The sequence below is a fragment of the Saccopteryx leptura genome, chromosome 1 (genome assembly GCF_036850995.1).
Source record: "Saccopteryx leptura isolate mSacLep1 chromosome 1, mSacLep1_pri_phased_curated, whole genome shotgun sequence".
NCBI classification, from domain to species: domain Eukaryota; kingdom Metazoa; phylum Chordata; class Mammalia; order Chiroptera; family Emballonuridae; genus Saccopteryx; species Saccopteryx leptura.
Genome location: NC_089503.1, coordinates 5204429 through 5226195, shown reverse-complemented (window position 1 = coordinate 5226195; position 21767 = coordinate 5204429). Strand labels below are relative to the sequence as shown.

Genomic DNA, 21767 nt, shown 5'->3' with positions numbered 1-21767 from the left:
AACATCTTTCCCCGGGCGGCACCCGGACCGGCATACGGGCTGGGCGGCAGCGATGGCCTCGGCGGCCGTGGAGAGCTTCGTGACCAAGCAGTTGGACCTGCTGGAGCTCGAGAGAGACGCGGAGGTCGAGGAGCGCAGGTACGGCCGCCGGCCCGTCTTCTCCTAGGGGTCGGTCCGGCAGTTCCCACAGCCCTGTTTGCTCTGACCCGGGCGGACCCTCCGGGGAGGCTCGGCCACCTCCGTAGGTGGACATCTCGTCCCTCCCCCGGGGCAGCCCGTCCGGGTTTTGGACCTTCGGAAAGCCCTTCCTGAAGTGCCCGCTCCTGGAACTTCCACTCCGACGTTCTGCCTCTGTCCCCGGTGCGACCCCCAGCCTCCTCCCCCGTCCGCGCTGCTCACGGTGGTATCTTGCTGGGTACCGGGTACCAGGCCCCAGGACGAGGGTGATTGACCCTGGGATCCCGGGTACGAGCAGAAAGGGTAGACGGGAACCTGAGCCGTTCCCTTCTAGCGTGACAAGTGTCAGAAGCTAACCCCGTGTGTGCGGAGAGGGCTGTGGTGGGAGCATGGGAGAGAACACTTGACCTGGGGCCATTAGTCAAGGTGGGCTTCAGGGAGGAGGTGGCGCCTGAGCGCAGCCCCGGGGAAACAGGAGTGAAAGCGGCCCGGAGGAGGGGATGGTGGTGTCTGAGCAGGAGCCGTCATTTCACCAACGCACGAAGAGCACGCTTGTTGAGGGCTGTCAAAGCATTTCGTGTGCATCAATCCCCTTACACCTTACGCCAATTCTACAAAGCGTGTTACTGTTATTCTCACTTCGTGTCTGAGAAGACTGAGACAGAGCCGGGAAGTATATGGCCCGAGGCATCAGGTAGAGTCCCGTCCTGATCCCAGAGTTGGCACTCAGCCTTGGCCCTATATACACAGATAGGCTGGTGAGAGAGGTTTTGATCGTGACAGGTGAGAGCTGTTGGGGAATCCAGCTCCTTGGTTGCTGGCTGTGCCACTTCGCAGGTTACACCTCTGGGCCTTAGTGACCGCGTCTGTAAAGTGGGGTCATTCCTGCCTCACAGGTTTGCTGCGAGGACAGGGTGAGTCTGCTACACGTCAAGCGCTCAGCCCGGTACCAGGTGCCAAGTAAGCCCCCGTGAGAAGACGAGCAGGCATCAGACTGGGGAGGGCCTTGCTCAGGGGCCTGTGTCCAGTCTAGTGCAGAGGCCGGGCCTCACTGAAGTTAAGTAGGTGGGGGGATAGTGAAGTTAAGCAGGCAGTGAATAGATTGGCATTTTGGGGGGATCCCTTGGGCGCGGATGCTGGCCACGGGAGGGGGAGAGCCCAGGCGTTAGGCAGTTAGAAAGTTCTGTTTAATCCCGACCGTCAGCGATGTGGGCTTGCCTCTTGAGTCAGGGCTCCGGAGGTGAGAGCGAGGTTCCCGTCTACCCCTTCTGCTCGTACCCGGGCTCCCAGGGTCAATCACCCCCGTCCTGGTACCTGGTACCCAGAAGATACCACCGTGAGCAGCGCGGACAGGGGAGGACGCTGGGGGTCGCACCGGGGACAGAGGCAGAACGTCGGAGTGGAAGTTCCAGGAGGGGGCACTTCAGGAAGGGCTTTCCGAAGGTCCAGAACCCGGAGGTGGATTCAGGGTGTAAATAGGGGGGGGGCCAGTAGGACTTAATGACTCGTGGGAACCAGGTGTGGGGAGAGAGGAGCAAACGCGGAGGTGACTGTAGGCTCTGTCTCAGGTACCTGGGAAAAATGCCGTGTCACGGACCGTCCTCGGGGAGGCAGGAGCAGCAGGTCTGACCGGCGGAGGCAGGGCCTGACCTTCGCTGGCTCGCGTTTACTGCCTGGACCCCCAGACCAGGCGTCCCCAAACTATGGCCCGCGGGCCGCAATGCGGTCCCCTGAGGCCATTTATCCAGCCCCCACTGCACTTCTGGAAGGGGCACCTCTTTCATTGGTGGTCAGTGAGAGGACCACTGTATTTGGCAGCCCTCCAATGGTCTGAGGGACAGTGAACTGGCCCCCTGTGTAAAAAGTTTGGAGACCCGTGCCCCAGACCTTTATTTTCTTTGCCGTTTTATATTTCTGCTGCCCGGGTAGAAATAAAAGCTGATGAGGTATGGACATTGACATTTGCCATTGGGTATCTTCCAGGTCCTGGCAGGGAAATATCTCTCTCAAAGAGCTCCAGAGGCGAGGCGTCTGTTTGCTGAAGCTGCAGGTGTCCAGCCAGCGGACCGGGCTGTACGGACAGCTGCTGGTCACCTTCGAGCCCCGGAGATGCGCGTCTGCGGGAGTGCTGCCCAGTAACAGCTTCTCTTCCGGTCTGTGCGTCTCTGACGTGGGCACAAAAGGAACGCGACTGGCCTCGCACTGGGAATTTTGCTCTTGTGGAGACTGGGTTACACGTGACCAGCTGACATGGCCGGGGCTAAGGGGTTGTGAGAGTGCCTGTCACGGCTAGAGGGGCGGGGTCACGGCTAAAGGGGCGGGGTCACGGCTAAAGGGGCGGGGTCACGGCTAAAGGGGCGGGATGGAATGTGCACATGAAACGTGTATATTCGGTTAATAAGCGTTGTGGAGTGAAGGACCCAGGAGATCGGTGACTGGTCGATAAACAGGAAGTGGAAGTGGCATTTGTGTCAAGAGGGAGCCAGCTGAGAATTTGATGTGTGGCTGTAGCTGTTGGGAAATTCAGGTGGAGTTTTTTTTTCATCTTCTGAGGAGCGGTTTTAAGGCTCGGTGGCTTCAAGACGTACATTTGGGAACGTGGGATCCTGTTCAGGGCACTCGTGGGACAGTCACAGAAGGGCGGGGGGAGGTCCCCATGGCGGCCCAGTGCACAGAACCTGGCCTCTGTCCTGGCAGCTGTGTTTGTTGCCGCCTGGTGTTTCCCCATACAAGTTGGGCAAGGAGGCAGAGAAAAGATGGGAGGTGCAGCTGAAACTCCTCAGCCCTGGGGAACCCCCCCACCCCCACCCCCCACCCCGCTGAGCACACGCCTGGCCAATGCCGGCATGCTCTTGTAGACACAGAACAAGCTTGATGGAACCATGTGGGTGGTTTTATCTCCGAGTGGATTCTGTTTTGGTCAGAACTGTGTTCAAGTGACAGAAAACCCGAGCCAAACTGGCTTGGGCAAGAAGGTCTCTCCTGGCTGCAGTGATGGCGGCGGGCGGCGGGGCTCGGAAGTCACGGGACTGAGCTGCTCTCCGTTTCTTGGCCTTGCCCTCTTCTGAGTTGGCTTCCTTCCCAGGTGCCACGTGGGAGCAGTTCTGCCCCCTGTGTGCCCTCGGGGTTCCCGTCCAGCTGGAGAGAGTGAGGACCTCTTTCCCAGGTTCCCAAGCAGAAGACTCCCTGTGTCTCAGGGGCTGTGATTTGGTCGCATGCCCATTCCGGAACAGTCACTGTGGCCCGGGGGCGTGCGAAGCACCGAGGGGCTCAGGCATGGGTCACACGCTCAGCGTCCCTGGCAGATGGGTGAATCACCGGACAGTTATCACAGGACGTGGGGAGATCCGTGCGGAGTGGGCAGCAAATGCTGTCCCTCTTTCATTGGTGTTCTCCCCCAGATGTGCTTGTGGCCCCCACTTCATCCAGGGCCCCCCTGCCCACCTGTCGTCACTCAGGGCGGTCCTTACCTCACACTCTTTTTAAGATGGCTCCCTCGTCCCGCTCCACGCCTCCCCGAGCTCTGTCTCTCCTTAGAGCCCTTGGCACTGACACCTGACAGATATGTTTCTCTCCTCCCGAACGAGAGTGCAGGGACTGGGCTTGATTCCTAACCAGGGCAGTGCCCAGAGTGGTGCCTGGTGCAGATCAAGCACTTGATACATTGTATTGACGGCCGTGTTTGTTTTAAACAGTTCATTGGAAAAAAACCAGAATAATTCATTGATCTCACATCAGTTTTCATGTGTAATTTAGATGTTGTTTTTTATCGCTACTGACTTTGTTTCTAAAGAAAGTAACAGATAGGATCTTGGAGATGTGCTGGAATTGATTGTATCAAGTAATTCACGTTTAACATTATCCAGTATTTGTGTAACCGAGTCTTTGTTCTGCAGGCGATATTGTAGGCGTGTATGACGAAGGCGGTCAGCTGGCCACTGGGGTCCTGACCCGGATCACCCAGAAATCGGTCACAGTGGCCTTCGACCAGTCCTGTGACCTCCAGCTGAGCCTGGACCGAGAGACTGCCTACCGACTGTTAAAACTGGCCAATGATGTCACTTACAAGCGCCTGAAAAAGTAAGCATATGACTGGACATCACACATAACATTTTCCTTAAACGCGGCTCGCTCAGGCTGACCACATCCCCGCTGGGCAGAGAGCGTGTCTGGTCCGGGCTTGTCCGGGAGGCGGGGCTCGGGGCGCCGGGCTCCGTGCTGGTTTTCACTGCGTTCCTCACTTCGTTCCCTCCCTGCCCGGGCAGAGCGCTCATCGCCCTGAAGAAGTACCACACCGGCCCCGCGTCCGCGCTCATAGAGGTCCTGTTTGGCGGCCGAGCCCCCAGTCCTGCCTGTGACATACGTAAGGACTTCCGCTTTCTCTGCTGGTTGAAATCACTGGGGAAAGCAGGGAGAGTTTTGGCAGGAGATTGAGGCTGCACAATGACAAGAAGTCACTTCAGTTTCCTTTTATACTCGCCTGTGGAGGGCCTGCGTGGGTGAGGCTCTCTTTCCTGTCCTCGGAGCGCGAGCAGTCGCGTGAGAGCATCCGTTTTTAGTTAGAAAAGTCTCACTTGGTGTTTTTCTCAGCATCCTTTGAGTTGAAGTCAGCCTGTTTCTGATCGCGAGAGTGACCTGCGCTCAGCGTGGTTGGAAACAGAGAAGTAGGTAAACGGAGACAGTCGCTCGGAACCCTGCTGTTCCGTCCGCCTCACAAGTATTTGTGTCTCACCTTCAGGTCCTTTATCCTCATCCACACACAGCTACGTGTTTGTGTTTTGCACACGCACACACGCACACACGCACATGGCATTTACTCCCTCTGAGGGAACGCGCCGTGTCACGGACGGCTGACACCTGAGACAGGGGACGCTGTGTGGGGCGGGGACGTGCGTGGGCGCGTGGGCTCAGCCGGCATCGCCGCTGTCCCCGTCCGTCTGTCCGTCCGACTCGTTCAGAGCAGCGTGCCAGGCCTGTGAGCGCCTGCGGCCCGGTTGGCGAGTGTCTCCAGGAACCGGGCGCTGTGGCCGGGGGCGGGGGCCCCGGGGAGCAGAGCCGGGCCCGCCGGTGCCTGCTCTCCGAGCATGGAGCACACGGGGCGAAGACGTAGCCCTGGTCGTGAAAGAGTCAGAGCCGAGGGGCCGTCCTGGCGTCGGCAGTACTTCTTCTATCATTTATTTCTGCCACTCTGTGGGCACGTATCAGAGGAACGACACGGCAGGAACAGGCGTGGCCCAGCAAACATTTGCTACTGGAGCGTGAGCTGGCAGGCTTTATTAGTAAGGGACAGACGGCAGGAGTTTCAGGCTCTGCGGGCAGGTGCGGGCACTGGCGGCGTGATGGTGCGGCTGGGTCCCACGGAGTCCGGCTCAGGGACTTGGGCAGTAGGTTGGGTCTGGCCTCGTCCATCCGTTGTCTGCCGACTCCTGTTCCAGAGAAATCTTTTGAAAAGACAGAGTGGACTGTTTAGTGTTGACTGAGTGACTCCCGGGGGGGGGGGGGGTCCTGCTCCCTCCCTGTGCAGGATCTAACACTGTGCCTCCCCCCGCAGAGGTGCCGACCTTCCATAACGCCTCCCTGGACGCCTCCCAGAGGGACGCAGTCTTGTTTGCGCTGTCCCAGAGAGAGCTGGCCATCATCCACGGGCCCCCGGGCACCGGCAAGACCACCACGGTGGTGGAGGTCATCCTTCAGGCCGTGCGGCGGGGCTGCAAGGTGGGCAGGGGACGCTGCTTCCCCCTCGGCACCGAGCGGCTCCGGTGGAGCTGGTCAGGACATCCCTGACACCTGCTGAGCTTTGGTGGGCCCCTCCTGAGTCCCGACAGCTGCACGGGATGCGTGGACGTGCTCGGGAGCGTGGGGCTGGGTCACGGAATAGGCTCCTCCCGCCCTCTGAGGCCAGGAGCCCCGGGGTCGACTGGGCCGCGGGCTGGGATTCTCCTTCTGTGCTCACTTGGTATTTGGGGATGAGCGGGAGGTGTCCCCCACCCCCACCCCGTTCTTGACGTTGAGTGAACGGGGGCTCTGCCTCTTCTGCCGGCTGCCGCCTGCTCCCGGCAGGACTGCTGCTGGGGAAACAAGATCGAGCCCAGTCAGCACCTCTCCCCGGGCTGCGTAGTCAGATAGACAACGGAGTGACGTGCTTGGTGATGAGCTGATGCCCGGCCAGTTCCTTCAGGCCCTCTGACAGCGACACAGGGCTTAGCGTGTCCGGTGCTCTGGAGACGGGTGGGTCCTTCACTCCTCTGTCCTAGTCATCTAGAGACGGTGACGGTGGCAGCGCCACGAGCCCTGCGGGCTGTCCCCGTCCCTGCAGCCGCGGGTTCGCCTCTGTCACCCACACCGCGCCGTCCTCTGTACCTGTAAGGCGTCTGTTTGCTTTAGTGTGAGCGGACGTGCTGTCGTCAGCCGTGCCCTCGCCAAACCCGGCCTCGGGCTTCGCCCCCCAGGTCCTGTGCTGCGCGCCCTCCAACGTCGCCGTGGACAACCTGGTGGAGCATCTGGCTCGGTGCGGGCGCAGGGTCCTGCGGCTGGGCCACCCCGCACGGCTGCTGGAGTCCACCCAGCCGCACTCCCTGGACGCGGTGCTGGCCCGCAGTGACGGTGCCGGCATCGTGGCAGACATCCGGAAGGACATCGACCAGGTCTTGGTACGTCGTACGTCTCAGCCCCCGTCCGCTCTGCGGGTGGTTTGTCGTGGGCGGGCTTTTCAGGGACCGAATGTACCTGCCTGCATGCCCTCTTGCTCTGTGTGGGTTCCTCCGATGATTTCTAGTGCTGGGACGGCCCACATTTAATACAGACCGATGCCGCCCGTTCACAGGGAATCAGCTGTCTTCAGGGTAGTTTCACGAGCAGGTGAGGGACTGTCTGAAGGAAGACGGGGCTCTTCTGTGTCCCTCGTGTCTGGTTGTGCTGTCTGGGTGGTACTGTTGGTAAGGAAAAAAAAAAACAAAACGAAAGAAAAACCTCTAAAAGGAAAAATTCAGAATATATATACTCACCCTCCCCAACTTGTCGGTCCATTTCACACCGCCCTCCTCGTTTGGGAGAGCGAGGCAGGTCCGTGGAGCCGGCCCTCCCTGCAGAGCCGCGATGGCGCGTGGCTGCGGCATGGGGACAGCAGGGGAGGGGACGGGGCAGCGTCTGTGCCTCGGGAGGGTCCGCTCGTGTCGGCGCTGGGTCACAGACATGCAGGGGTCCCTGGTCCAGCTCCCGTTTAGGTCGGTGCTTTCCGGGGCTGCCCGCCCTGTGAGTTAGGCCTGGGGGCCCCGCCTGTCACTGCTGCCGGAGCCCCGCCCTCCACAGCGGGACTCACTGGGAAGGACCGGGCTGCGTCTCTTCTTGGGGGTAAATGTACATTGGGGTTTCGGTCACCGTTTTATGGACGAAACACAAGTTTGTTTTTTTTTTGTATTTTTCTGAAGCTGGAAACGGGGAGAGACAGTCAGACAGACTCCCGCATGCGCCCGACCGGGATCCACCCGGCACGCCCACCAGGGGGCGATGCTCTGCCCCTCCGAGGCGTCGCTCTGTTGCGACCAGAGCCACTCTAGCGCCTGGGGCAGAGGCCAAGGAGCCATCCCCAGCGCCCGGGCCATCTTTGCTCCAATGGAGCCTCGGCTGCGGGAGGGGAAGAGAGAGACAGAGAGGAAGGAGAGGGGGAGGAGTGGAGAAGCAGATGGGCGCTTCTCCTGTGTGCCCTGGTCGGGAATCGAACCCGGGACTTTTGCACGCCAGGCTGACGCTCTACCACTGAGCCAACCGGCCAGGGACGAAACACAAGTTTTTAATCTCCTGACGAACATGGAGTAGAGGGCGAAGCTCAGTGTCTCCATCTACCGGCCACTGAAACCCAGTTCCCGAGACGGCAGGTGCTTCCTCTCCCCCGCGGGGCCCCGAGTTCCGCTCCCGCCTGCTCTCACAGCCGCAGCGCTGTCTGCGCCTCCCTGTGCGGTGACAGTGGCCCTGGGCCCCGGCAGTGTGTCGGTGCTTCCTCACCTGCGTGCACCTGTCTCCTTCAGGAACGAGCCTGACTCTTCAGTCCCTTTAAAGGAACTTACTGAAGTGAACCAAACGGTTCTAAATAAAAGCACTTCACGAACTACAGCGTGCCGAGTTAAGTGCAAAATTGTGTCCAAATGAAGGTGTTTGTTTTCTTTGTTCTCCTTTATAGGTGAAGATGAAGAAGAGCCAGGATAAGGGAGAGAAGAGCAGCTTCCGAAACGAGATGAGGCTGCTGAGGAAGGAACTGCGGGAGCGGGAGGAGGCCGCCATGCTGGGGAGTCTCCGGGCAGCCGAGGTGGTCCTGGCCACCAACACGGGTGCGGAGGGGGGGGCCGCCATGCTGGGGAGTCTCCGGGCAGCCGAGGTGGTCCTGGCCACCAACACGGGTGCGGAGGGGGGGGCCGCTCCATCAGCCCGCAGGGGGTCCCCCTGCATCAGGTTCCTGGAGACTCTGTTCATGGGGAACAGTCTTCCCCGTTGGGTAGAATTTACAACGAAGCCTTCTGGCCTTGGAGTTTCCTTTGTGGGGAGGCCTTTTTTTTTTTTCCTGAAGTTAGAAGCGGGGAGGCAGACAGACAGACTCCTGCATGCGCCCGACCGGGATCCACCCGGCACGCCCACCAAGGGGTGATGCTCTGCCCCATCTGGGGCGTTGCTCTGTTGCAACCGGAGCCATTCTAGCGCCTGAGGTGGAGGCCATGGAGCCATCCTCAGTGCCCGGACCAACTTTGCTCCAGTGGAGCCTTGGCTGTGGAAGAGAAGAGAGAGACAGAGAGAAAGGAGAGGGGGAAGGGTGGAGAAGCAGATGGGTGCTTCTCCTGTGTGCCCTTGCCGGGAATCGAACCCGAGACTTCCACACACCAGGCTGACACTCTACCACTGAGCCAACCAGCCAGGGCCTGTGGGGAGGCTTTTAATGACAAGTTCAGCCTCTTTAATTGACATAAGGATGTACAGGTTGTCTCTTAAGTAAACTTGTACCTTTAAAGACAGTGTATCCGTTTAACCCTACATTGTTGAATTTTTAGGCGTAAAGTTGTTCAAAACAGCCTTGGGGGTGGGTGGCTTGCCCGCGGCCCCCTCCGCTGTGGGGAGTGCCCCCACAGGGACTGTCTTGCTGCTGCGGGAGGGAGGGCCTGGTGCGCTGGCCTGGTGTGGTCAGACCCATGACGTTTGTCTCCGGGTGTGGGCTCAGCAGGTGACTGTCCTGAAAGCACCTCAGAGGAGGATTCACTATATTCAGAAAGCGACACAGGAGCAGCATTTAGAAATCCGGCAGCCGTCCAAGGACTTGGGGCTGCAGCCTGGGGGGGGTGGACTTTGGTGGTTGAAGCATCGGAGTGGCCCACGGCAGGGGTCACACTGCTTCAGAGGTGGCCAGGGACAGTGGCCATTGGAAGGCCTCGCCAGATTTTTGCTAAGATGCACGTTGGTTACACACAGTCCGAACGCGACCTGGCGCGGGGTGCAGCGGCCTGCCGGAGCGTCTGCCGCCGCGCTGACGCAGCCGGGGCTGCCGTAAGGACCAGGGCTCCCTCTCCCACCAGGTGCTTCTTCCGACGGCCCCCTGAAGCTGCTGCCGGACGGCTACTTCGACATGGTGGTCATCGACGAGTGTGCCCAGGCTGTGGAAGCCAGCTGCTGGGTCCCCCTGCTGAAGGCCAGCAAGTGCGTCCTGGCTGGGGACCACAAGCAGCTGCCCCCCACCGTCATCTCCCCCAAGTAAGACCGTCTGCCGTGTGCCTGTGCCCCTCGGGCGGCACCCCTTGGTCCCGTCCCTCAGGGCCGGCCCAGCCGGCCCGGGCTCATGGGGGTCCCCGCTGTGTCGCTCTCCGCACTTCCTCATGCAGATGTCACACCTCAGGCTGTGCTCCTGGAGGTCAGGGCTCGTGGCGCGTTTGTCTCGTGGCCTCAGCCCTGCTTGTTGGACTGAATACCCCCACGTGCATGCTCACGCGCTCTTTGGGCTGGTCTGACCGCGCGGGGCTGGTTGGCACGCAGCCTGGCCTGGTCCCTTGGCCTGATCTGTGGAAGGATGCAGGAGTGACTCAGCACACAGTCCGGCTTGCGGTGGGGACAGTGACCCTATTGCTGCGATCAGCACAGAGTCCCGGGGGGGGGCTATGGCTGCCCCTGGCCCTCTCCTCACCTCATCCCCGCCCCCACTGCTGTGGCCACACTGGCCTCCTCTGTCCTTGCGGTCTCCTGCTCTGGACCTCCAGTATCGACGGGTCACGCCTTTTACTTAGGTCTCTGCCCAGGCGAACCCTGCGCGTGGGCCCCCGTGACCGCCCTGTGTGCACGGCGTCCCTGTGACCCTCGGGCCCCTTCCTGTGGCTCACTTAGAGCTTCTAGCACACGTCGCTCCCCAGTGGTGGGGGGTCCTGATCGGTCCGTTTGTGTGTCTTCCCAACTGGAGTGTTAGTCACACGGGGCCTGGGGACAGCCCGGCACGAGGGAGTCTCTGAACAAACGGGCCTTTCACAAGTTGGCCCCACAGTCCACGTGCAGAGAAGCGCGAGGAGGACTGAGAGCCCTTGGGGCTCCCGCGAGGGGACACGTGCTGCTGGGTGCCTCCTGCTCGCTGTGTCTGGGTCGTGCTTGATCTTGGAACTCTAGTTGTTCTGAGGACCAGAGAAGGGAGGCACCTGGCAGCTGGGGCCTCACCAGGGGACCCAGGGCTGCGGGGCATGTAGGTCCGGGTGCCACAGAGAAGGGACACCTCGGATGAGGTGTTTCAATGTGAGGGTTCAGGGAGATGGTGGGGTGGGAGAAAGGGTGTGTCCTGGTGGCAGAGGGGCCTCCGGGGGACTCGGCTGGGACGTCTGGAGAAGGACGCGTTCCAGGAGGAAGTCCCCGGGTGTCCTTGAAAGAGGGCTTTGTCCCCTGGAAAGCCGGTGTGTGAGAAGCTTACAGCTGTGCCCTTGGGGAGTGGGACCCTGTTGTGTCCCCTGGGGGGAGGTGCTGTAGGGGGTCGTGCTGGTGTCTCTGGGTTTGCAGTCACCTCCTGCCTTCTGCGGCATTGGCTGCTTTCAGCACAGATCTTTGTTTAACAAGGTCGACCGCAGAGCTCTTCCGAGTTTGCAGGGGCAGCAGCCCTGACGTAGGCCCTTTCCCTGGTTCTGTTACCTGCCTGGCGGGGGAAGGGGGCCCCTGGAGGCTGAGAGGTCTGTTCTGCAGCCAGTGGTCTGGGGCTGGCGGCCTCACCGCTCTGAGGCTCACTGCCCCCGGCAGTAACGGCAGCCCTGCGGGTAGCTCGTTGTGAGGACCGAGGGAGGACGCGCCCGAAGTGCGCAGGAAGCTCAGTCGTGGGCAGTGGCTCTCGTGGCCGCAGTGCCTGGTCCGGGAAGTATCCCTGCTGTGCTGCCGGAGCAGAGCAGCAGGTCAGGACCTTGCAGTTCCCAAGTGAGGTGATAGGCGGTCTCCGTGGGTCGCATTCACGGTGTGGCGAGGCCGCGTTCCACCCCGCCCGCAGTTGCTGGGGTCTCACCCCCGCCCCCGCAGTTGCCGGGGTCCCAAACCCGCCCCCGCAGTTGCCGCATCCCCACCACAGGCACTGCGGTCCTTAGCCTGCGTCCCGCCCCCTCTTCAGCGCCAGCACGGAACATCCTCTGTTCTCTGGTCCCCTTGTCTTTGCCGACTGACCCTGGGCCTTCCTTTTTTTTTTTTTTGCATTTTTCCGAAGCTGGAAACAGGGAGAGACAGTCAGACAGACTCCCGCATGCGCCCGACCGGGATCCACCTGGCACGCCCACCAGGGGCGATGCTCTGCCCACCAGGGGCCGATGCTCTGCCCATCCTGGGCGTCGCCATGTTGCGACCAGAGCCACTCCAGCGCCTGAGGCAGAGGCCAAGGAGCCATCCCCAGCGCCCGGGCCATCTTTGCTCCAATGGAGCCTCAGCTGCAGGAGGGGAAGAGACAGAGAGGAAGGAGAGGGGGAGGGGTGGAGAAGCAAATGGGCGCTTCTCCTGTGTGCCCTGGCCGGGAATCGAATCCGGGTCCTCCGCAAGCTAGGCCGACGCTCTACCGCTGAGCCAACCGGCCAGGGCCTGGGCCTTCCTTTTAACGACGACCCTAGTGATGACAATCTCCCCCGCGCCCAATGGCCCAGGATCAGCCGTCCATCTCAGACCCTTCCTACACCACCTCTGCCAAGGCCCCAGGGTCGGGACGTGGGCATCTGCGGGGCCGTTGCCCGGCCGACCAACCAGCCAGTTTCGGGTCGGACCTGGGGAAGGAGTTGGGGTCCGGGTCCTAGGACTGCTGTCCTCGCTGTCCCCGGGGCGCAGCCCCCCCCCCAGCTCCTCTGTCTTGGGCGCAGGGCCGCGCAGGCGGGACTGGCGCTGAGCCTGATGGAGCGCCTGGCTGAGGAGTGCGGCGCGGCGGTGGTGCGCACGCTGACGGTGCAGTACCGCATGCACCGCGCCATCATGCAGTGGGCCTCGGAGGCGCTGTACAGCGGGCAGCTCACAGCGCACCCTTCTGTGGCAGAGCAGCTCTTGCGGTGAGTGGTGTGGTGACGCCGCCGTGCCCCTGAGGGTCAGTACCGATTTCAGAAGGACAGTCGCCTCGCCGCCCAGCTTTCTGGAGGGGGGAGTGGGCTTGCCCCGGAGAGCTGGACTTGGGGTCTGCGGCCTGACGTGCCCCCCACCGGTCGGTCGCACTGCCTGTGGGCGTCACCCTGGGCTGGGGGCTCTGCGTTCAAGCGCTCTGTGCAGGGCTTACACGTCTGTGCACCCGCGTAGGGACCTCCCGGGAGTGGCTGCCACCGAGGAGACGGGCCTTCCCCTGCTGCTCGTGGACACGGCGGGCTGCGGGCTGTCCGAGATGGAGGGGGAGGAGGACCAGTCTAAGGGGAACCCCGGTGAGCTCTCCTGCAAGGGTCAGCGTTTCCGCCTTGACGGACCCCGGGCTCCTCTTTAAACACACACACCCTTCTGAGTCACCGACGTGGGAACGGAGCCGGGGGGACGGGGCGGTGGGGGCCGGATGCTCTGAGGCTTGGGCGTGGGTGTCCCTCCTCCAGGAGCAGTGCCGGTTCGTGGCAGCCAGCAGCCTGGGCAGGCTTCATAGTCCTGATCAGGGCAGAGGGGCTGGGGCCGCTTGGCTGGTCGCTGGACGAGGCCTTGCTCAGCCAGCTGGGCATCTGCTCGGTTCCACTGTGGGGCTGCCACTCACGGAGGACGTGTAGCCACACGTATACTGGGTGTGGCTATTTCGGGACTGCCACTCACGGAGGACGTGTGGCCACACGTATACTGGGTGTGGCTATTTCGGGACTGCCACTCACGGAGGACGTGTGGCCACACGTATACTGGGTGTGGCTATTTCGGGGCTGCCACTCACGGAGGACGTGTAGCCACACGTATACTGGGTGTGGCTATTTCGGGAAGTCCACGTTGGCTGGACACCGGCCCTTAACTCAGGTGTGAGCCCCCAGCATGGTGCCACATCCGCTGGTCCAGTAGGAAAGCACTGAGAACACGGGTGCTGGCCCAGGCGCCCCCAGGGTCCCCTGTCCTGGGAGCCTGCTCTCTGTCCCCGCAGGTGAAGTGCGCCTCGTCTGCTCACACATCCAGGCTCTGGTGGATGCTGGCGTCCTGGCGAGGGACATCGCCGTCATCACGCCCTACAACCTGCAGGTGCGGGGGCCCCTTGTTCCCCTCCGTGTGCACCTCAAGGGTGGGGCGGCTCTGCAGGCCGAGTGTCCGAGCCGCCTGGGTCCAGCTGGGCTGAGGCCGCGGCCTTGCTCGTGTTTCAGGTGGATCTGCTCAGACAGAGCCTCGCTCACAGGTACCCTGAGCTCGAGATTAAGTCCGTCGACGGCTTCCAGGGCCGGGAGAAGGAGGCCGTGGTGCTGTCCTTCGTCAGATCCAACAGGAAAGGTACGGAGCGTCCATCGGGGTCGTAGAAGGAATTTACTTACTCAGAGGGCGGGCTGGATCTCTCCTCGGGCCGTGTGGGTCCCTGGGGGTGTGGTCACGGAGCACCGTGGTCCCCATAAGCTGGCGGTGAGTGTGGTGTGGGAGGCCTCTGACGGGAATTACTTGGGGACCAGTGTGCACTCCAGGGCGACCTGAGCTGGTCCCAGCAGGGGCACAGGGTGGAGGGAGGCTCCCGGTAGGCGTGGGCCCCTGGCCGAGGGGGAGGTGCCCCGAAGCCCAGAGCTCACCTTCGGCCTCCGGCAGCCACAGCCCTGGCGCGGTTTTCCTGCCGGGACAGTTTGGGTCGTCTGCGTGTGAGGAACTTGTACCCAGAACAGTGTTCAGTTAACAGCTCTGTGCAGCGTTGTTGGTAGAAGGTTGACAACAGACGGGAGGTAGCGTCAGCTGTGGAGGGAAAGGAGGGAGACTGGGGTGTCCCTGGCGCCCCCTTGTGTGTCAGCTGCGGCCACGCCTGTGTCCTCGGCTGCCTCCTGGGTCTGGGCTTGGGGAGAGGGCGGTCGACTTGGAAGTGAGTGACAGTGTGACAGCAACTGGAATTCTGGCCTGGTAAGCAGACCGCCGGGCCGCGGGAGCCAGCAGGGTGTGCGAGCAGCGTGGCCTCCTACGGCATCTCGGTGCTTCCGCCACGAGTCAGGCAGCGGTGTGGGGGCGAGTCTGTGACGGGCGGGAGGCATGGTGAGCTGTAAGCGGGTCCTGCCTGGCTGGTGGCTCCTGAGCAGGCTGTGCGTCTGGCTTCCTGCTCCTTGGATTTACTTACTTTTATTTTTTTAATTGATTTTAGGGAGACGGAGAGGAAGGGAGAGAGAGAGGGAGAGGGAAGCATTCATTCATTGTCCCCTTTAGTTGTGCATTCATTGGTCTCTTTCTTGTGTCCTGACCGGGGATTGAACCTTCAACCTTGGTGTTTCGGGACGACGCTCTTACCGACTGAGCTAACCAGCCTGTCCCGTTTGTAGGTGAAGTTGGTTTCCTTGCGGAGGACCGGCGGATCAACGTCGCCATCACCCGCGCACGGCGCCACGTGGTGGTCGTCTGTGACTCGCGCACGGTGGGCAACCACGCCTTCCTGAAGACCCTGCTGGATTACTTCACGGCACACGGGGAGGTGCGCACGGCCTTTGAGTATCTGGACGACATCGTCCCTGAAAACTATTCCCATGAGAATTCCCAGGGCCACGGCCAAGGCGGCGCAAAGCCCCAGGGCTCTGCCGCCTCCGCCAGGAAACCAGGAAGCCTGCGGCTGGAGGGAGCCCGGGAGGCCAGAGCAGCTGCCAGGCCGGCCCAGAAGACAGCGGGCGGGAAGCCTGGAGGCCCCAAGGCCCGTGCACAGCCCCGCGCAGGCAGCCCTGAGGGCACGGGCAGCAGAGACCCCGTCGAGCACTTAAGGACCATGATAGCAGAGTTTGTGGCGAGTGAGCAAACGCAGTTGGAGTTTCCCACGTCCCTGAACTCGCACGACAGGCTGCGCGTCCACCAGATAGCCGAGGAGTTCGGGCTGAGGCACGACAGCGCCGGGGAAGGGAGGGCCAGGTTCATAACTGTGAGCAAGAGAGCTCGGCCGGCCCCGGCAGTCCCACCAGCCACGGCGGTCCCACCAGCTACGGCGGTCCCACCAGCTACGGCGGTCCCACCGGCCCCGGCGCGGGCTGACAGCCAAGCTGCTCTCCAGCCTGAGCCCCCCAGCCCCACGCGGGCGGGACCCCCTGCCGGAGAGCCGGGCCGGGACCTGAGGGCTCTGCACCTGGAGAGGCTGCAGAGGGAGCAGGGCCGGCAGGAGCAGCCAGCCACGGATGGGTCACGAGCTGTGGGCTCGGGGCTGCGGAAGTTACCAGAAAAGAAAAAGAAGAAAGATGTGAAAGGTAGGTCGGGCCAACTAATGAGAACACAGGCGTGGTGTCCCTGTCACTGGCCCCCTGAGGGGGTGACAGGTGACGCTGACCCTCGAGTCCCCGAGCTTCCTGCAGGGCCCAGCAGGCAGGAGGGTGTGCGCTGCGGGAAGGGCCTGGTGGAGCAGACCGCACGGTTGGGAAGTCCCGCGGGCAGTGGGGGAGAGTCCTGACCTCTGCGGTTGCTCTGGTGACAGTGCCCCTGGCTCAGGCCCAGGAAGGGGCTGCCCGTCTGCCAGGGAGCCCCATGGGGCCACGTGCTCTGTCCCCCATCCTGCACTGGGGCTGGGTGTCCACAGCATGGAGCTTGAGGCCTGGTGGTTGCAGCGGATTTTCTGGATAGTCCGTGGGAACCGTCCTCTTCCCCCCCCCCCTTTTTTTTTTTTCATTTTTCTGAAGCTGGAAACAGGGAGAGACAGTCAGACAGACTCCCGCATGCGCCCGACCGGGATCCACCCGGCACGCCCACCAGGGGCGACGCTCTGCCCACCAGGGGGTGATGCTCTGCCCATCCTGGGCGTCGCCATGTTGCGACCAGAGCCACTCTAGCGCCTGAGGCAGAGGCCACAGAGCCATCCCCAGCGCACGGGCCATTTTTGCTCCAATGGAGCCTCGGCTGCGGGAGTGGAAGAGAGAGACAGAGAGGAAAGCGCGGTGGAGGGGTGGAGAAGCAAATGGGCGCTTCTCCTGTGTGCCCTGGCCGGGAATCGAACCCAGGTTCTCCGCACGCTAGGCCGACGCTTTACCGCTGAGCCAACCGGCCAGGGCCCCCCTTCCCCTTGATTCTCATACTTCCCATGAGCAGAGCTGCACGGGCGCAACTCGTGTTTGAAGTCAGTCACCCGGTGTCTCAGGCTGCAGCTGAATGTGTCCTGCGGCGTGGAGTGGGCTGTGCCCGTGTGCCAGGCTTGGGGCCAGTGAGCAAGACAGATGCCGCCCGCCCTCCAGGGCCAACGTGCTGGCCGGGAGCGGTTAAGGCCCATTTTAAACCGTGCTGCGAGTATGGTAAATGCCACCAAGGGGCAGGTGCCAGGAGTCCGAAGGAGGACCTGGCCTTCCTTCCGGAGGGGCGTGTGACGCGGTCATTGGAGGACGGCGTCTTGGGGGTGGAGTTGGGTGTGGGTGTGGCTCGGGGCTGGAAGCGCTTCTTCAAGCGGCTGTTAGAACCCATCTCACCGCTCGAGCTGTGACCATGACCTGTCTAGTTGGTCCCAGCAGCTGAGAAGCAGAGGCCAGCCTGATCCCCGGGGCACATCTGCCCGCCTGTTGTGCTGGGCGGGTGAGGGGAAATGAAGGCAGGGCAGTCCTGCAGGACTGCTTCCTTCTGACCCGAGCGCCCGCCGGGTGCTGCAGGGGCCCGTCCTGCCTGTGCCCGGCACTCAGGTCGTGGATACCAGCTCCGGGGTGAGGCCTCCCAGCCCTGGGAGTCTGGATCTGTGAGTGTTAATGCTCGTGTATGTTACAGAACTGCAATCACCTGCTACTTTGTATCTCTTTCCCACTCAAGAGCATTTTGTTGCAACTTGAAAATATTTTCTGGCATCTGGTTAAAACGTTCAGGTCTTGGCCCTGGCCGGTTGGCTCAGTGGTAGAGCGTCGGCCTGGCGTGTAGAAGTCCTGGGTTCGATTCCCGGCCAGGGCACACAGGAGAAGCGCCCATCTGCTTCTCCACCCCTCCCCCTCTCCTTCCTCTCTGTCTCTCTCTTCCCCTCCCGCAGCCGAGGTTCTGTTGGAGCAAAAGATGGCCCGGGCGCTGGAGATGGCTCCTTGGCCTCTGCCCCAGGCGCTGAAGTGGCTCTGGTCGCAACAGAGCGACGCCCCGGAGGGGCAGAGCATCGCCCCCTGGTGGGCGTGCCGGGTGGATCCCGGTCTGGCGCATGTGGGAGTCTGTCTGACTGTCTCTCCCCGTTTCTAGCTTCAGAAAAATACAAAAAAACAAAACAAAACAAAAAAACGTTCAGGTCTCGAGGCTGTTCCCTGAGTGCGCTCTAGTTACGTACAGGACGGCTGCCCTGGTGTGGCGGCCTAGGTAGTTTTGGGGGTTTGTTTTACAGTTAATGTTGTCAGGAACACGGTCACAATGATGTCTTTCCAGGACTAAAGGGGGGAACTTTCAGAGGCATTCCCACACACTGCAGCCCCTCTAGGGAGCCCGCGTGTGCGTGTGTGCACACACACGTACACACACACACACACACACACACACACACAGGTATACACCCACAGCGACACCGAGCGCTATGGAGCCTGCGCTTGCTCTCTGGTCCTGACCCAGAAGCAGCAGGCAGGCCCGGCGGGAGACTTCTCCTCCGATCCTTGCTCTTCCCTGTTTGAGTGCCACTTTCTCCCCCAGGACCTGCGGCCCTAGATCTGCCCGCCGCGGAGGACTTCGACGCCCTCGTCTCTGCCGCCATGAAGGCCGATAACACCTGTGGCCTCGCCAAGTGCACGGCCAGCGTCGTGACTCTGGGCCAGCTCTGCCCACACTGCGGCCGCCGCTACTGCCTCAGCCACTGCCTGCCCGAGGTATGCCGGCCCCCGGGGGCTTCGTGTGGGGGCTCCGTGCCCCCGGCCGATGCGCTCCGAGCAGAGCCGCTCGCTGGTGACGAGCTCTCAGTGTTCTGAAGGCAGTGGGGTCCTGGGGGTGTCCCGCAGGGCTGGGCTGCTGGGGGTCTTGGCTGCAGTGCAGAGGGAGCTGGGAGGAGGCCCGGAGGCCGCATGGGCCGCAGGGCTGTGGGAGTGGAGATGTGGGGCGTGGCTTGGGGGCTTGCACTGGCGGTCTGGCAGGGATGAGAGGAGAGGCACCCAGGGTGGTCCTCGAGGTGGTGGTTTGGGCAGTGGGCTCTTGGGTGGGGGAGGGCCGAGCGCCACCCCGGCTGTGGCTTGCAGCCTCTGAGGCGACTGTTCGGGAGGAGCTGTGTCCTATTGCTGTCCCACTCTAGGTCAGGGGTCACAGCTACTCGCCCACTGGGGAGCTCTGCCCGGTTCCACCCCAGAAAGTGTCTCCTGGGTGACGGGGCTGTTGCTGCCTCCCCACGTTCCCAGGGGTCACACAGCGGGCGGTTTAGAAAGCTCAGTTATCAGCTGTCACACCCCAGGGTCGGGCGGCCAGGGAGCATGCTCGGAGCTGGCACAGCTCTGCAGGCACTGGGCGGGCCGAGCGCCTGGCGCTTCCTGCCGCAGGGGCAGCTGTGGGTCCCGGAGGCCGCGGGGGGGTCAGCGGACTCCCCATGCCCTGTGCCACCATCCAAGTGACCTGACAGGAAAGCCAGGCAGCGTGGGGGCGATGGGGAGTCCTGGCTGCAGATGGCGCCGCAAGTCTCCCCACTCTGCTCTGGGGCTGACTGGTTCCAAAGGCAGGTCTCTGGCAGTCCCCACAGACATAGAATTTTTTTTAATTGATTGACTTTGGAGACGCAGAGAGGAAGAGAGGAGAAGAGAGAGCGCACAAGAGAGAAGCGTTCATTTATTGTTCCACTTAGTTGTGCATTCATTGGTTGCTTTCCATACATGTGCCTTGTCTGGGGATCGAACCCCCGACCGTGGTGTCTCGGGACGACGCTCTGCCCGCCTGAGCCCCCAGCCAGGCCCCGCTGTTCTCTGTGCAGTGCAGGAAGCACAGGCTTGGTGACAGGCCTCCTCCACTTCCTAGAAGGACTCTGGGCACCAGGCCTGTCGAACTCTAGATGTGGCACCCTCCTCGCTGTCACCCTCCTCCCTGTCCCTCTGACGGGGGCGGGGTGAGGCCTGAGTCTCCCGGAAACGGCGGGGCAGACGCCCCCTGCGAAGGGCGAGCAGCGGCTAGCGCGCACTTGCACTGGGGTCAGATGAGCGGCAGGAGTTTTTAGCCCAGAGATGAGTGCAGTTCTGCCCTGGGTATATTCTGCTTATCAACAGAGCTGCGGGCGGGCGGGCCAGCCGTGTGCTCCTCTGTGTCACCCGCAAAACAGTGTCACCCCGTCAGGGAGGCTGGGGACCTGGCCCTGCGCTCCCTCTGATTAGAGCAGGGGTCCCCAAACTTTTTACACAGGGGGCCAGTTCACTGTCCCTCAGACCGTTGGAGGGCCGGACTATAAAAAAACTATGAACAAATTCCTATGCACACTGCACATATCTTATTTTAAAGTAAAAAAACAAAACGGGAACAAATACAATATTTAAAATAAAGAACAAGTAAATTTAAATCAACAAACTGACCAGTATTTCAATGGGAACTATGGGCCTCTCACTGACCAGCAATGAAGGAGGTGCCCCTTCCCGAAGTGCGGCGGGGGCTGCATGCAGCCCGCGGGCTATAGTTTGGGGACCCCTGGATTAGAAGGTGGTCAGGCCAGTTGGGCTAGGGAGAGGGCTCGGGTGAGTGTTCCAGCCTGGCCGGGCACCTGTGGGCTGCGTGCACGCGTGCCGTGCGTGTGTGTGGATAGAACACGCGTGCCGTGCGTGTGTGTAGATAGAACACGCGTGCTGCGTGTGTGTGGATAGAACCTCCTCCTAGCGCTTGCACCAGGACATCATGGTCCCTGAGCTCTATAGCGAGTGGGACTGCAGGCCCATCCCTACCAGGCCCCACACTGACTTGTGTGTCCCCGCCAGATCCACGGCTGCGGGGACAGGGCGCGTGCCCACGCCCGGCAGAGAATCAGCCGGGAAGGAGTGCTGTACGCCGGCAGTGGGACCAAGGACAGGTCCCTGGACCCATCCAGGAGGGCGCAGCTCCAGCAGCGGCTGGACAAGAAGCTGGACCAGCTGAGTGGCCAGAGGAAGAGCAGGAGGAAAGAGCAGGGGAAGTGACGGCTGGCTCCCCGGGGCCCCCGGACCCCACCTGTGCGCATGCGGCTGGGGGCTGCATCCGGGGCGCTCTCTGTGCCTTGTAGCTGCTGCCCAGACCGAGCCGCCAGACCCAGGCTGTCCCCACCAGGGCTGTGAAGACAGCGTCTCTGCCTTCCCTCCCTCCCTGTCACCTGCGATGGCAGCGTCTCTGCCTTCCCTCCCTCCCTCCCTGTCACCTGTGAGGGCAGCGTCTCTGCCTTCCCTCCCTCTGTCACCTGCGATGACACGTCTCTGCCTTCCCTCCCTCCCTGTCACCTGCGATGACACGTCTCTGCCTTCCCTCCCTCCCTGTCACCTGTGAGGGCAGCGTCTCTGCCTTCCCTCCCTCCCTCCCTGTCACCTGTGAGGGCAGCGTCTCCGCCTTCCCTCCCTCCCTGTCACCTGTGATGGCAGCGTCTGAGTCCTCATCTTGAGGCACTGCCAGGAGGGACAGGAAGCCTCTGTTCCCGGGAGACGTGCCCGGCCCATCCACTGTCCGGGGCTGGCCGGCTCCCAGCCTTCAGGGTGAGGGGGCCGTGGAACCCCAGCTGACAGGCTCGGGGACAGCACCCGCGAGTGCGGGCATTTCTCCTGCGTGTCCCTGTGCGGTGACTCACCCTTTGTTGGAACAGTGACCTCACCAAGGACGTTCCTGTGTCCTCTGCCCCTGCTGTCTGCAGTGACCACACCCTGAGCTGCAGGGCAGCTCTGGCCAGTCTCTGCTCCCATGCAGTCCGGAGGGTCACCCTGGGCGAGGTTCCTTGGTGCCGGGTTGGGGGCGGGCTGAGCGGCTGTTCCCCGGGACTGTCCTGGGAAAGCGCTGACCCAGACAGCAGGCCCTCGCAGAGGGGCCTCCAGTGTCCTTTGCCAGCTGCTTTATTTAAGAACCTCAGGTGTATTATTTTAGCCTCAGAGTTTTATTTGTTTCAAAGGGTATAAGTT

At 62.0% G+C, this 21767-nt stretch overlaps 1 protein-coding gene across 1 annotated transcript; it reads left to right on the top strand.

Annotated features, from left to right (window-relative positions):
• Window positions 1-11: 11 nt before the first annotated feature.
• On the top strand, window positions 12-21046 carry IGHMBP2 (immunoglobulin mu DNA binding protein 2). The gene is made up of 15 exons (XM_066383743.1): window positions 12-138; window positions 2161-2330; window positions 4074-4257; window positions 4443-4540; window positions 5729-5892; window positions 6627-6827; window positions 8354-8501; window positions 9732-9906; window positions 12507-12689; window positions 12931-13049; window positions 13733-13827; window positions 13947-14070; window positions 15087-15989; window positions 18370-18542; window positions 20610-21046. The coding sequence occupies exons 1-15, from the start codon at window positions 53-55 to the stop codon at window positions 20805-20807; spliced, it is 3021 nt and encodes a 1006-aa protein (XP_066239840.1). The 5' UTR covers window positions 12-52; the 3' UTR covers window positions 20808-21046.
• Window positions 21047-21767: the final 721 nt, after the last annotated feature.